Source organism: Grampus griseus (assembly GCF_964374135.1).
Source record: "Grampus griseus genome assembly, chromosome: 21".
In the NCBI taxonomy this organism is placed as follows: Eukaryota; Metazoa; Chordata; class Mammalia; order Artiodactyla; family Delphinidae; genus Grampus; species Grampus griseus.
This window is the reverse complement of record NC_139015.1, coordinates 224,868-241,204: the sequence shown is the minus strand read 5'-3', so window position 1 is coordinate 241,204 and position 16,337 is coordinate 224,868. Positions and strand designations below refer to the sequence as shown.

At 39.4% G+C, this 16,337-nt stretch overlaps 1 protein-coding gene across 2 annotated transcripts in view; it reads left to right on the top strand.

Moving 5' to 3' along the window:
* Window positions 1-16,337, top strand: part of TENM3 (teneurin transmembrane protein 3) — a 157,159-nt gene that overhangs the window by 88,999 nt on the left and 51,823 nt on the right. For both annotated transcript variants that reach the window (XM_082680576.1, XM_082680575.1), the window contains 6 exons: window positions 3,841-4,057; window positions 5,063-5,182; window positions 5,982-6,243; window positions 9,696-9,963; window positions 11,536-11,679; window positions 15,610-15,859. In XM_082680576.1, coding sequence (XP_082536702.1) covers window positions 3,841-4,057; window positions 5,063-5,182; window positions 5,982-6,243; window positions 9,696-9,963; window positions 11,536-11,679; window positions 15,610-15,859 — 1,261 coding nt within the window. The remainder of the gene's footprint in view (window positions 1-3,840; window positions 4,058-5,062; window positions 5,183-5,981; window positions 6,244-9,695; window positions 9,964-11,535; window positions 11,680-15,609; window positions 15,860-16,337) is intronic.

Sequence of the window (16,337 nt, the reverse complement as noted above, 5' to 3'; positions counted from 1 at the left end):
CACTGAGGATTAAGTGGAAGGAAGCATACTCATTGTCTATATCAAAGTACCACTTACATTGCAAAGCCTAACCAGGAGAAAGAGGGGCTCTTAACTGATCATTGGAGTTGTTATTCAGTGGGTTTTGAACAGTTCTGATTTTCTTTAGATTTTTTTACGGTTAATTCTATTAGCTAAGGCTTCCACACCAATCTCAATTTAAGCCGACCTAATATTCCTGAGACTAGAATGGAACGTTGATGATTTTGAGAAGCTCTTCCACGAAGTCACTTTTACTACCGTATACATTTGGGCAAGTGGGTAATCAGCTTAGTTTTACTAGATAGCCCTAGCCACGTGAGTATAGACAAAGAATGAAAAGTGTTTTCTCGAGTTATAGGAAGCCAGATTCATAACCATCCGTCACTTGCTTGGGCAAGTCACTGATAAACTCTGCAGAAAAATAACAAACCGTGTGTCCCTGCAACTCGGCTATTGAAAATGAGATTCTTTCTCTGATTGATGTTAGCAGAGAGGCTTGTAAAAATGCATTCCCAACTGACTAGTTCAGAAGGTGTCGATCTCGTGCAGTTTTTTTTTTTTTTTTTTTTTTTTTTTTTGCGTTTTGCGGGCCTCTTACTGCTCTGGCCCCTCCCGTTGCGGAGCACAGGCTCCGGACGCGCAGGCTCAGCGGGCCCAGCCGCTCCGCGGCATGTGGGATCTTCCCTGACCGGGGCATGAACCCGCGCCCCCTGCATCGGCAGGCGGACTCTCAACCACTGCGCCACCAGGGAAGCCCTCATGCCGTTTTATGACCTGCAGACTACATGCCAGATGCATGTTTGCTTTTTATAAACTAACAAAGATGAATGATGAAATTGGAGCATTCCTCTTTGGCCAGCTGTACCATATAGTGCCTAAAGGAAGACACTGCGGGGATATTATAGGGGACAAAGTGGGGAGGGGGGGAATTTAACCCTTAATTACCAGATTAATGGAGATAAAATATAATGTTTGGAAGTACTTTCACTATTAAGTAGTTTCTACTTATGTTAAAAAAACGAACGTAAGGGAAAAACCTGTAAGAATATAAAATATTTGTGTGGAATTACTCTGCCAAGCATATGCACACCCCATTCTAAATCCATGGAGTCAGAGCTCTTAGATACATCATAAAACAGATTAAAGATTCCTCATGAAGTCTCAACATATGATCATGAATTGTTACTGAATGGGGTTTTTTCAATTGTTTTTTGAAGCTAAAAATGATTTAGGGGCAATAGGTCAACCATCTACGATTTTAAAAATCTGAATCTTCATAACTATGCTTCTATTTCTTTGAGACAGATGGAGAAAAATGCAATATATTGCATTATTATAACATATCCTCTTGAAAAATAAGCCTCTATCATAGTTTCATCTTTCTTCCACTAGAAATATTGAAGAATATTTAGACATTTTTTATCTTTGTGGCCTTTTGGCTAAGAAAGCAATATTTTGATAAATTTCTATGAAATTTCAAAGCTCAGTTTCATTTGACTTTCTTAAACATGATTTTAAATTTTTGTCAAAGAATAAATATACAGTTTCAAGTAATTAACCCATTTTTTAGAAATATAAGAGACACCTACATGAAAATGTATCTATAATAAAAAAAACTATGTAATAAGATCTACTTATCAGAAATTCTGACTCATACATTTTCATGTCAAATTATGGTGTCAAAAAGTTAAAATAGTAATGTAAAAAGAGTCCAACACCATACATTTAATTCCAATATTTACGTATTAAGCATTTTTTTCAACTATAAGGGAAATAGTGAGATTTTTAGTTAATGTCTCTGGATAAACTGCATATCTTTCAGTTTCAAGTGACAGAAAGGCCACAACCCAAACAGGCTTAAGGAAGAAGGCAATGCTTTGGCTTCTAGAACTGAAAAGCTCAGGAGGTCAGGGTCAGCTTATTGCAAAAGCCCCAAAGGTGTCACTATGACCTGTTGTCTTAGGTCTCCAGCTCTTGACTTTGCCTCTTCTGGGATGACTCCGTTCCCAGACAGGTTCTGCTGTAGTGGCAGCAAGAAGGATGCAGCAACCCTGGCCTCACAGCCGTACAGCTCCAAGCCTGGGGGGATGGGAGCTGATGGGGCAGGATTGCTTTTTAGATAGTTCCTGAAATTCAATCTGGCTTGACAAGTTAGGTCACATGTACATTTCTGAACCAAGCACAAAGGGAAATATGCACGTAGACTTGAGAGTTGGGGAGAACTGGGTACCCAAATGGAAGTTCAGAGCTGTTGCACAAACAAGGGGGAATGAGTGTTAGGAGAAACCACAAGTGTTGACAACGTTCTTCAGGTGGGAGCCAGGCTCCTCATCTCCTGTTTCTTACCTTATCTGCGTTGTTGACCTAATTCTAGACTGGGCAATATAATTCAATTTAGTCTGTTTTCTTTTGTCTCAGTTTGCTGTCAGATAATGAATGGGCAAGCTTATGTTCTATTAATAAGAGTAGCCTAAAGCTAAAGAAAAAAATGACTAGTGTGGTTTTTCTAAAAATAAAAGTTATTTCAAAACACTTGTGTAAATAAAATATATAGGTCAGCTAGATATTTTCAGCTGAGTTTGCCATAATAGGGTCACACCAAGACCTAAAACTTAGGTGTGAAGATTTTATAATGATTTTTTGTCTGTTCTCCCAAAGGTAATTAAAGTCTTCGGAAACTAATGTTTTTATTAATCTACATTGAGAAATGAAATTGCCAAGCAGATCAAACTTCATGTATCATCTGGTCACTGAAAAATGACCTTAAAGGATAATGTCATCAACCATCATAACCTGACTCTTATCTGCTAATGGGATGGTTTAAATGTTTCAAACAAAATTCTTACATGGGGCATTGAATGTAGTTTCCTTCTGATATGTCTGGAGAATGCTCTGGAAGATTCTACCCATTACTCTTGTTATGTGACCAACAGTGTAGGTCCATTTTTAGTGATAGGTTTCTTATCATTTCCAATATTATGGCCTATTTACATTAGCCACATTTTTATTAACATCTGCATTTTAAAGGATGTGTATTAAGAGCTCAGGTTCCTGTTTAAAATATGAGCAATGCCTTAATTTTATACGGAAAACACTTTACCATCCTTGGGAAAATGGTTTCCTTGAAAGGTGGTTGGCTAATCTCATTCATTGTATGTTACTCTGTCTATGTATTTCACGGACTTTCATATTCTGACCTTTGCCCAAATTTTAGATGGGGGAACAGACGGTTAGTGGAGCAGTCTGAAAACACACAGTATTTACCAATTAAGTCCACCGTTGTGTATGGGCACAGCTCATGGCACGTCAAAACAGTTACAATAGTAACATCAGAGCTCAGTGATCACAGGTGACCATCACAAATATAATAATAATGGAAAAGTGGAGTATCGCGAGAAATACAAAAATGTAACAGAGACACGAAGTGAGCAAATGCTGTTGGGAAAATGGCACCGATAGACTTGCTCCACACGGTTGCCACAAACCTCCGATTTGTAAAAAACTCAATATCTGTGAAGAGCAATAAGACGGGGTCTGCATGTGATGGATTGTTCTAAACAGTCATGTTTTATTTTTTACTCAGAATCAACATTATATGATTTTTTTTCAGCCATCTTCAATCCAAACATTTACTGTCTATGAAAGCAACTGCAGGTATTGTATTTCATTTGGTTTCAAAAAGTATGCCTCCTAGAAATGACTATCAGATAGGGGGAGCGAATCGTTTGATGTGGAAAAAGCCAATCAACAAACAAAACGTGCTCTACATCATGGCAGAAAAAGAGGAGTTCTCTTACTGGTTTCCGTTTCTGTCTACAGATGGACTCATTGACTGCATGGATCCTGACTGCTGTTTACAGAGTTCCTGCCAAAATCAGCCCTACTGTCGCGGATTACCTGATCCCCAGGATATCATTAGCCAAAGCTTACAATCACCATCTCAGCAAGCTGCCAAACCCTTCTATGACCGAATCAGTTTTCTCATAGGATCTGATAGCACCCATGTCATACCCGGAGACAGTCCTTTCAATAAGAGGTTAATGCAGCTTTTCCTTACATAGACTTGTAGTGATATTATCATCAGTGAGAAGCCCTTTATATGAAATGCTGATGACTGTGAATTTGAGGAAAGTGCTTTCTTTAAAAGGCAGTTTCTCCTCGTTTGGCACATCCTTCACCAAACTTCGCATCGCAAGCATTTTTGACATAGTTCCCATACTTTGTCAATTTCAGTACCTGAAACATAACAGGACATCCCATTAAGGAGTCAATAAATCTTCATTTAACTAGTTGATTTTTGTTAGCACAGTTGGAAATGTTTCAAGAGAAGCAATGAAAAGACTCCAAAAGGCAAAACAGAAGTGCACTTTTTTTTAAGCTGAGCTCACTAAATAATATAAATTATGAAATAATGTAATGGAACTGCTAACGGCATGGCAGTAAGATTGCATAAGCTGTTGGACTGGTGCTTTGCAGAGCAGTGATGACCCGAAAATAAGCCAGTAAGGGAAAGCAGGTGTCTTGTGTCTCACTGAGCAAAAGAAGATGATTTACACCAGAACTCCTGGTTCTGCAGCAGTTTAATAGCATTAATGCAGTTAGACCCAGCAGTTGATTAAAAGTTGTTTCACAAATGTTCCTTATTGCCTGCTTGAATCTTGTACTTTTTGGTCCCTGTAGATTTCCCAATTGCCTTGGAATTAATTGCAAAGTATACTTTCCTTCATGCAAGCACCAGGTATATGACATGAAAAAACTGCAGCTTATAATTTTAAAACTTCATCTCTAAATTATTGGTCTTGATAACTCTCCAAAATCCAGATTGCAATGAATTAAAACCCCTGGTAAACACCAGACATTTCGAGAATGTGGATCACAATGAATTAGAAGGAACATTGTCTTGGGAGTATTTCAGGTCTGGCTTCTGTGAATACAAGTGCATGCAGTAGTGTTATTTTATCCTTAGATTGAATTCTCTACATCGTGATAATGTTGGCCTGAAAAGACAGATGTTCATCTAGTTCTTCTACTTTTCCCACAGCCTTGCATCCGTCATCAGAGGCCAAGTACTAACTGCTGACGGAACGCCACTTATTGGAGTGAATGTCTCATTTTTCCATTACCCAGAATATGGATATACTATTACCCGCCAGGATGGAATGTAAGTTAATCCCAGCACCCTGTCTCTGTTTGAAGTATTTTAAGTATAAAAACTAGGCATGCTTGGGCTTCCCTGGTGGCGCAGTGGTTGAGAGTCCGCCTCCCGATGCAGAGGACACGGGTTTGTGCCCCGGTCTGGGAAGATCCCACATGCCGCAGAGCGGCTGGACCCGTGAGCCATGGCCGCTGAGCCTGTGCATCTGGAGCCTGTGCTCCACAGCGGGAGGGGCCACAGCAGTGAGAGGGCCGGGTACCGCAAAAAAAAATAATAATAAAAACTAGGCATGCTTGTGTCACCCATTATGTTTTATTGTCCCTTCTAATATGGAAATGCAACAACTTTTAGACTCCAGAAATCTGTGACAGTATACATGGTGGCAGAAATTTAAAGTTATATACTCAGATAGGTCTTTAAAAGTTGATTTCATTTCCTAAGGCATAATAATAGTGTTGTGGTTTTATAGGAGAATGTTCTTCGTCTTAGAAGATTCATGTTAAAATATTTGAAAGTGAGATTTTGTAATATCTACAACTTACGCTCAGATGGTTCTGGAAAAGGAGTAGATAGGTAGATAGATAAAGCAAATTTGGAAAAATGTTAATAAATTAGTAAATCTAAGTTAAGGGCGTATGGATGGTCATTGTATAATTCTTTTAATATTCCTTTAGATTTGAAACTATTTCATATAAACGTTGGGAGAAGAAGTTTTTCTTTATAAAGCATATTGATCTGGGGAGGTGAGTGACTGGAGTTGCATGAGATCCAGATAATTCATTAAGCATGTCTTGTTTTTTCTTAGGTTTGACTTGGTGGCGAATGGCGGGGCTTCTCTAACTTTGGTATTTGAACGATCCCCGTTCCTCACTCAGTATCATACTGTGTGGATTCCATGGAATGTCTTTTATGTGATGGATACCCTAGTCATGAAGAAAGAGGAGAATGACATTCCCAGCTGTGATCTAAGTGGCTTCGTGAGGCCGAATCCTATCATTGTGTCGTCACCTTTATCCACCTTTTTTAGATCTTCTCCTGAAGACAGTCCCATTATTCCCGAGACACAGGTAGGATATTCTAGCAGGCATTGCTTTTATATAAACCATTTTCAGATCATGGGGTTTCCAAAGAATGTTTTTACAGGATTACAGAATTCCAGTGCTATCCTAAATAATTCTATAGAATGACATATAGAATGTGGTGTGTGTATGTACAAGGATAGGTATTTCTATAGTAAGATATCTAGTTATTCCTTAAAGATCTATTAAAAGTACTTTTTCCTCAAGCTATATCTGTATCTTGTATTAATTGTAGCCAAATGGGAAAACAGCTTAAGCTCGACAGCTAATAATGTCTTTGCTCGTGTATTCATTCATTGGAAAAAGGTTTTAGTGCCTGTACCTGACCTCCTAACTGACACTGTACCAAGTGCTACTGTACATGGTCATTACTCTCAATATTTTACTGCTTAATGATTATTGTAAGCCATTCTACATGTGATAAAGATTTGAATGAAGAACTATGGAAGTTCAAAAGAGAGGTCAGTTCCTAAGGAAGCCGAGGAGAACATCACTGAAGAGGCTGGCCTTCAAAGGCGGGAAAGGATATTCCAGATAGAAGAAAATGTGTGAGCAATAGCATGGTGGTAAAAACAAATGCTGTTGTATAAAAACTGGTGAGCAATTTAAAGGTGGAGGACACTCATGGGGAAAGACTGGGGCCAGATAATGAATGGCCCAGAAATACCATACAATGGATACCTTGAATTCTTTAGATGACATGGAACCAGGGGGCCAATGTAGATTTTTCAGCATTTCTCTAATGCTAACTCAAGTGACAAAATGCATAAAATAATAGAAGGAGACAGATCAGTGAACAGAATAGTATTCACTGTACTTCCATACAGACCCAGCACCCCGAGGCAGAGGGCCCACCAATCATACTGGTTGTGGAAATGAAGAAGAGGGAATGGATTAGACAGATTTGGAGGTAGAGCTGGGAGGACGTGGTTTCCGCGTGTTTAACCAAGTCAAGGATGGAGCTCACAGATCAGGCAGCTGGCGAAAATCGGCTTAATGGTTGGTTTTTCCGCTCGGGCTGGATTTACTTTTCCCACTAATGCAAAAAATATGGTCAAATTAAATTACCAGGAGAAACACATTTTAATGAACTAAATTGCAGATATTTGTTCCAGGGAAATAGGCTAATGATGACAAAGACAGTAATCAGTTATTAAAATTAGGAATAACACGATATTTTGAAATACAGAAGTAACTCCTCAAAGACCACAGAAATATATATTCATGAAAGACTGCCTTACCTATGGAAAACCTATCAAATTTATGTGAAATTATTTTGGAAATAAGTTATATGCCTGAGGTTTCAATCACTTATATTTTCAGGGCCATTGAAGAGTCACAAAATCTATTTTTCAAACTAACCCACTGGTATTTCACCCCAGTGATATAGAACAGCGAGTTCTGTTCAGATGATTCACCCTGTACCCTACAGTCCTACAAAAGTACTGTCGATCTTAAACGTAAGGGTGTCCCTAAGTCTAATAGAGCTCTAGAAAGTTTCTGTATCTTCATAAACTATTTTGCTTAAGACAGTCTGTGTCTGAATTCAGTCAGCATGGCTGGTAAGGAAAATGCCAACTGTAATAAACTGGTGTGTCTATTACAGCATAGCAATGCCTTCTTCATCTGCCAGATTGCATCACATCCCGCTTCCTGCCAACACTGACTCACAGGCCGAATGGAAGTTTGTTTAGCCCCTTCTTTTGTTCTACTTCCAACTGTGTGATTGTTTGTATTGAAAGTGACAGCTATACCCTCAGTAGCATGGGTTCTACTTAAGTTATTAAAATTTGTATGACAGGGCTTCCCTGGTGGCGCAGTGGTTGGGAGTCCACCTGCCAATGCAGGGGACACGGGTTCGAGCCCTGGTCCGGGAAGATCCCACATGCCACGGAGCAACTAAGCCTGTGCGCCGCAACTACTGAGCCTGCGCTCTAGAGCCCGCAAGCCACAACTACTGAGCCTGTGCTCTAGAGCCCACGAACCACAACTACTGAGCCCATGAACCACAACTACTGAGCCCACGTGACACAACTACTGAAGCCGTGTGCCTAGAGCCCGTGCTCCGCAACAAGAGAAGCCACCACAATGAGAAGCCCGCGCACTGCAACGAAGAGCAGCCCCCGCTCGCCGCAACTAGAGAAAGCCCGCGTGCAGCAACGAAGACCCAACACAGCCAAAAATAAATAAATTTAAAAAAAAATTTGTATGACAGATATACATCATTCCTAACCGTTTCACGTGAGAGGAACTGGAAGGAGGAGAAACACTACTGAACACTGAATCGCTATTCTAAGATTTTTCTAAGCGAAAAAGTAGTCCTTTAAGTCTGAATAATGAATATTCATAGAGCAGTATGAGGCAGGCTTTGAGAATGCTATTTAATTCTTAGTAGAGAAAGTGGTGAGTTCCTGGGGTAGGTTCTTAAACATAGATAGTCTTGCACTTCACGGTAGATGTCGTAAGCCTAGGACGAGCTATTATTATTAAACAAACTGATAGCATCACTAGTAAGTAGAATCTGAATTGTTTGGATAGATTTTATACACAATGTAACATAAATTTTTCAAAACATTTTAATAATGTTTTGGCATAATACATTTTGCATATGTCAGGATAAATTTGTTGGCATTCGTTGACCAAGGCACAGCGATGCGTACACGGTGGGGTTAAGACTTTGATTTTTTAAATTTGTAAAGGAGATGATTCTTATGCAGGTGATTATGCTAACTTGTTACACCCGTTTCAACTCAAAAAGTATATATGGGGTGTCTTTTGCGTGCATTCAACAACACATTAGTTGTTCTCTGGGGGAAATTTACGCAACTTGAAACTATTAGTTCATGTACCATCATATCAAAAATCAGCGGTGAGTTGAAGCTCAGCGTTTAACTGATTATGAGTATGTGCTATTACCTTCCAACATGAATATGGAATTTGCTACAATTTAACCCAAATGAATTGGTCTGTTTTGCTATCATTCCTGCCTTTAGGAGTAGGTTTAATCCCTGAATGAGCCAGCTGGCGTGGTCCAGATCTTTGGCCTGGACCACATTGCTGTGCTGAGCTAACCGTCTTACAAATGTCTGCTCTAATTCTTCAGGGCCATAGGCGTGAAAGATGGGTTAGTGAGAATCCACAGTGACCATAAACTAACGAGTCATTGCATGTCAGCCTGCTGGAGCAGTCACAGTATTTCCTGTATGAGGAGTAGCACCTGAGCTGTGATTAACTCAGAATAAATGACAAGAAGCTTTTAGGAGAAGAAAAATTGGGCTGGCAGAGGAGTTATTTTTAATTATTGAATAAGATAACATCTCAAATGCGTGTTTATGATTAGTGACTCTTTAGGGTCTTATTTTAGTTGCTTGGCTCCGTTCTTTTCAATGCATTTTACCTAATAGCCGTACATGATCACCGTTTGCTTTCTCCAACCCTAGGTCCTCCATGAAGAAACCACAATTCCAGGAACAGATTTGAAACTTTCCTACCTGAGTTCCAGAGCTGCTGGATATAAGTCAGTGCTTAAGATCACCATGACCCAGTCCGTTATCCCGTTTAATTTAATGAAGGTTCATCTGATGGTAGCTGTAGTAGGAAGACTCTTTCAAAAGTGGTTTCCTGCCTCACCGAACTTGGCCTATACTTTTATATGGGATAAAACAGATGCTTATAATCAAAAGGTCTATGGTCTATCTGAAGCTGTTGGTAAGTCCCATGTAAATATATATTCTGAACTGAAAACATTGTCTTGAAGTCAGAACTAACATAAAATGCATTTTGCGACACGTGAAAATCCATGGATAAGCAGAGAGGAAGACAGTAAGGCTGCCTAGGAAAGTGACAAGCTGGTTTGTTTAGCCCTACCATGGGGAAGAGGAATGTACTCCATATGATGAAAAGGAGAAAGCATCCATTTTTCTGGCTGAAATTATATCTTAGAAGAATGTTCTCAATGAGATTTCAGGCTGCCATGTCCTTCTTTTCATGTTTTTTTCCTTATTGTGTCCCTTCCTTTTTTCGTTTCTTTTTTTCCCTTATAATTTTATTTCGTTAGCTTTCCTTATCCTTTTTTTTTTTTTTTTTCCGGTATGCGGGCCTCTCACTGCTGTGGCCTCTCCCGTTGCGGAGCACAGGCTCCGGACGCGCAGGCTCAGCGGCTGTGGCTCACGGGCCCAGCCGCTCCGCGGCATGTGGGATCTTCCCGGACCGGGGCACGAACCCGTGTCCCCTGCATCGTCAGGCGGACTCTCAACCACTGCGCCACCAGGGAAGCCCTTTCCTTATCCTTTTTTTAAAAATATTTTCAGTATCTAACAGCTAGTGTAGTTTCAACTCATAATGATATTTTTTTTTCATAATGATATTTTAACATGACATCAGACAACATTTGTGTCCAAAAATTATTCCAGCTCTTCTGACTGGAAGAAATAGTCAACTCAGTGGAATGATATTCTTAAAACATCAAGCTAGTTGTTTCACTGCATGACTGGACAATGCAATCAAAGTTTGACCTGTTGTGGTATGCATAGTGTAGCTCCAGGCTCAGGCTCAGAACATCAAAAACTAAAGGAAAACATGTGTTTTGTTCTATTAGCTGTTACCTGAAAATATGGTAGACATTTTATTCTGAAATTGATATATAATTTGGACTGGAATTAGTTCAAATCAGTCAGATAATTGCCACTTCTCCCTTCACTTTGTTCTCAATTTTAAAACCCACGTTTCATTGTGAACTCTGAAGTATTCCATTTGTAATTTGTTCGTGTTAATTTACTGCTAGTTTTATTGCTCGTTCCTGATAACATATGAATATGGTGTCATAACCTGGCTATCTTTTTGCTATATTGAACCTTACTTATAAATATTTTCCATAACTTAATACTCTTGGAAACTAAATATCACTAATTATTCAGACAGCAAACATTATTTTTAGTTGTTATCATCTGATCAGCATTCAGGGCTGATTTATCGGATCTAATGATTCGCCCAGTTGCCTGATCTGAACTTCATTTTGTGCTGTGAACCCCTTGTGATAAGTGGGAAAAAATACTAGTTTTCTATTAAGTCAGTACAGAAATAATATTTGGAGATCACTTTTTAGAAAAACACCTTTTATGTGATCAAATCTTCTCATATAAAAATAGACTCTGCTCACAAATAAGTGGAAATACAGTCTCAGAGCACATCAGTGAAAAAAGCAGTTTTATCAAAATAATGAAATAAATTCCATTTCTGCCTGTGTTTGGGAAGATGAACTGTGACTTGTTTTGATTCTAGTGTCGGTTGGATACGAATATGAGTCGTGTCTGGACCTGACTTTGTGGGAGAAAAGGACCGCCATATTGCAAGGCTACGAATTAGATGCTTCCAACATGGGCGGTTGGACATTAAATAAACATCACGTATTGGACGTTCAGAATGGTAAGATCTTGTTCACAGATAATATTACTCACCTTCAAATTGATTAAACTGCAGCAATATTTTATCCCATGCATGCTGTAGGATCAGAATTAGTAGGGGGAAAAAAGTGTATTTTCAAAGACTATAAAAGCCTAAAGTGGGAACTACATAATACACGTCACAATGTTCATATGCTCGCCACCAACATAGTTTTCCCAGGAAGTCAGTGAGTTGATCCAAAGTGCTTTAGGGAGGTTTACGAAAAATGAAGGGAGGGAGATTTTTTTTAAGTAAAGAAAAAATAAAATGCCAAGTGACTTTACCAAAATGTTTCTAGTAGATCTTAATCCTTAAGTAATTAGATTATTTTTCAGTTCTTCTTAGACTGTATTTGAGGGAAAAAACTTCTCCCACTCAAATTGGGTTACATATACTGTCATTTGACTTTGCAAGTAATCTAGAAAAAAAAGCAAGAATCAAGAGTATTATGTGTTGTAGACCTTATAAGTAAATATGCTCTGAAAAAACATGTCAGATCTCACAAACCAAAAGAGATAAATTATTTGCAAAATGTGACCCGCTTCATCTCACAAAGAATATTATTTACATTAAACAAGTTCTGTTGTCTTCGCTCTGTTTCTAACATTTTACCCACATGCTGGCTACATCTCAGATAACGTATAGGTAGAAAGACAGAATCCTGAGGTAACTTGCTGTCACCTCCTATCCTGAACCATATACCATGCTAGTAACTCTCTGCCCTTCTCTTACGAATAGCCAGAGAAGAATTCAGTCTTGTCGAAATAATCTAGCTTTTCTCTTAGCGGAGGTTTCTGAGGTTCAGAATGCCGAATTGAGCATGCAATACAACTAAATATTTAACTATGATTAATGGCCGCTTTTTCAGACTAATGTTGCTTTGATATTGATTCTTTTTGTAAAAAAAAAAAAAAAAAAAAAGTGTGTCGGAGTTGGAGAGGATACATTTTAAACTTTCCAAACGTGCTAAATCTAGAACAGTTTCCAGGCCAGTGCTTGAAAATGCTGGGCCTCACCTCCAGAAGAGAATCGTACTGAGCGAATCAGTAGTAAGAAAAAGACAAAACAGAAAGACCGTTTGCACCTTTCCTAGTTTATACCGGTGCTAAGCTCTCCTTCCTTTCCGGCTGTGTCCTGGACATCAGGTTTTAGTTCACTTTGCACCTCAGAAGGTTGGGAGCAGAGCCGAAAACTAGTGCCACATGCAGCACATGCTTTGGAGACGTGGGGCGTCCCAACCCCAGAGGATGCTCTCTATGCCCTCTCTGGTCATCAGCAGTGTCTGAAGCCTGCTACATCAGTCACGAGGTTTAACCACGTCTTTCAAAATGCAAAATCATGTGGCTGCCATGCTAGTAGCGGCTCTCAATTAAATTCTCTACAATTATATTTCACATGGTTTGACATATTGCTATATTCCTCCAGTTCTTAACCAACAAAATGGGAGGAAAAACCTCTCCACATGCATTTTAGTTATTATGAGAACATGGGGTAAAGTTCATAACCAGTTCGCCACAGGATTTCACCCAAGAGATTATGAACCAGTAAGAAGAGTACAAGCAAAGAACTTGAGGAAAGCCCGTACCTGATACTCAACACTCAGTGTCATATTCGGGAGGATTAAGAAACGCATAGATATTCTACGTGTGGATATATATAGTAAAAATAGGTACAGTCTGCCAGAGAATAATGTATAGTTAATTTTTTTTTTTTTTGGCTGTGTTGGGTCTTCGTTTCTGTGCGAGGGCTTTCTCTAGTTGCGGCGAGCGGGGTCCACTCTTCATCGCGGTGCGCGGGCCTCTCACTGTCACGGCCTCTCTTGTTGCGGAGCACAGGCTCCAGACGCGCAGGCTCGGTAGTTGTGGCTCATGGGCCTAGTTGCTCTGCGGCATGTGGGATCTTCCCAGACCAGGGCTCGAACCCGTGTCCCCTGCATTGGCAGGCAGACTCTCAACCACTGCGCCACCAGGGAAGCCCTTAATTTTTATTAAGATATCAGGTCAGATGTAAAAACTGGGCCACGCCAAATTCCGTCCTCCAAAAAAATGGTTATAAATTATAAAATAGATATTATTTTAAAACGCAAGCTAACCTAATTCACAGAGAACTGATTGTGATTTCAGATTTTATCCAAGAGCAGTTTGACAAGTAGTGGCTTTTCAAAGTGACGTGTGTCTAATTGAGTAAACAAAGTGATTTGTAATCATGACAAGGTGGATGAGCTATGGAAATATATTAAGGAAGAAGAGAAGACAAAAATGTAGACAGTGACAGGTGTTTGTGCAGGCACCCTGGAACATGGAAATAAATATTCTCATGTTCATCTTTCTATTCTGTCATAATAGAGGAGAATCACGAAAGACCGATCGCTCTAAGAAATGAAGGAATAAGTCAGATGCAGTAGAGCAGTAGGCCGACTTTGTGGGACTGTCCTGATGAAAATTACAGAACTGGCTCTTCTAGGAAATTATAGTCCCGTAATTGTCAAATAACGTAATCACAGAAAGAGAGATCTTAGGGCTCATTAATGTATTCTTTGAATATTCAAGGCAAAATGCCTTTCGTCTGCTCTTATGATCCAGCCTTATTTAGATGATTTTCCCTGAATTTGAATAATCCTGTTTTATCAGTCCTGATTTCTTTGTGTAGATTGGCTATGATTATTACATCACCCAAATAGCAAAGCATTAAAAAAGGAATCCCAGAATTCACCTAAAATGTGCTGAGCTATGAGAGGAGCATCATCATTCTGCTTTCTTCTTCGCTTTAAAATTATCCCAAAGTGGGAGGAAAAAACACTTCCTCAAGTTTCCTGTTTGTACTTTCATGGGATTGATTCTTCTAACAGTATATCTGTTAAAAAGTATAAACAACGGGTGTTTACAGAGAATAACACATTGAGAAGGATCTTGAATGCATATGGAACAATAACAGCTGACCATCCAGTTACATCAGAGCAAAATGGAACCAGTGATCTATGTATAAAAATGGTAAATGAATAGAGTTAGAATCTCCACTCAAATCCAGTTTCTAACTATGAAAATATTTATTTGGGATTTTCTCTCAGGTTTTCATTGCAGACCGAAGTAGAGCAGACTGGCATTTTGTCATGTCTAAAAGCCGAATTCACTTTACATTATAACTGCCCTTCCCAATTTTGTCATGTCTGAAATCTTGAATCGTTGCATGCACATGCATTCTCAGGGCAGGCTGAAGCGTAAGCAAGAAGGATACTCTTCAGCAGTATAGTAGTATGTTGGAGGTTTGATATATATTTCCTACCTCTGTTTCCTATAAAGTGTATTTAACTTTTTAAAAATCAGTGATAAACTCATAAAGAAGAAATTCATATTTACGGTGCCCATTTTTATTAGTTGGATTAATATAGAATGTTTTCGACATCCTGTAACAATTAGGCAAACTTGCAGTTCCCTAAAGAACATTGTGTAGAGATGGTTCTCAAACTCGGTTGCACATTAAGAGCATCTGGAGAGTTTTAAAAAATCTCAGTGCCAAGGCTGCACCCCAAATCAATTAAATCAGCATCCCTCAGGGTGAGATCCCAGCATCAGTAGTTTTTACAGCTCCCCTGTCAGTTCCAATGTGTAGCCAAGTTTGAGAATCACTGATGTTGAGAATTTGGGTTTTTACGTTTTCTTGTTAGTCCTTTGTTTCTTCCACCAGATATTCCTTAAATCCGTAACAGACGGCATTTTTTGATGTATCCTCTGTATCTTGCCATATAATATCTTACACTAGGTAACTGAATGGAGTTCTTTCCAAAAGCACTTTAGATGACAGTTTTCCCAGTCCAACTCGAAAAGGCAGTGAATTGTGGTTTCTAGAGTGAACACGTTTGCTTTTCATCTCTGCTCCTTTCATCTTAAGAAAAATGTGTTTTCTCTCTTCTAGGTATACTGTACAAGGGAAACGGAGAAAACCAGTTTATCTCCCAGCAGCCTCCTGTCGTCAGCAGCATCATGGGCAACGGCCGGAGGCGCAGCATCTCGTGCCCGAGCTGCAATGGTCCAGCTGACGGGAATAAACTCTTGGCCCCAGTGGCGTTAGCCTGTGGGATCGACGGCAGCCTGTACGTGGGGGACTTCAACTATGTGCGGCGGATGCTCCCTTCCGGGAACGTGACGAGCGTCTTGGAACTGAGGTATGTCTCTGCGTAGCTCGGGACTTTGATCAGAGCTAAACATGCCTTTATTTAAAAAATGTTGAATCTAACGTACTGATTCATTTATTTAAACGTACCTTTCCAGTGTTTACAATTCTCCTTAGGAAGCAGTTAAATTCTTGGTTAAAGGTAAGAAAAGCCCAGCACGTATATGTTGTGCCATAAATGCATAGAAGACTATGAAGCCACCCAGCGTGTAAGCGTCGCACTGTCCCAGTGAATTCTCTGTGCTCCAATAAGCCATCTTTGGAATAACCTTATGATACAGGTTGTCACTGTTTTGTTTCACATGCGTTGAAATTAAGGCGTAAAATATTTTCCTACAGTATTGGGACATAATAGCAAACCAACTAAGCCTATAACTTTCAACTAGAATATTGAATCTTCAAGTTGGGTTAACCCATCAACCATAATGCCAGTAGTTAAAGTAACAAATTGCTGTTTTTGCATTGTTCAT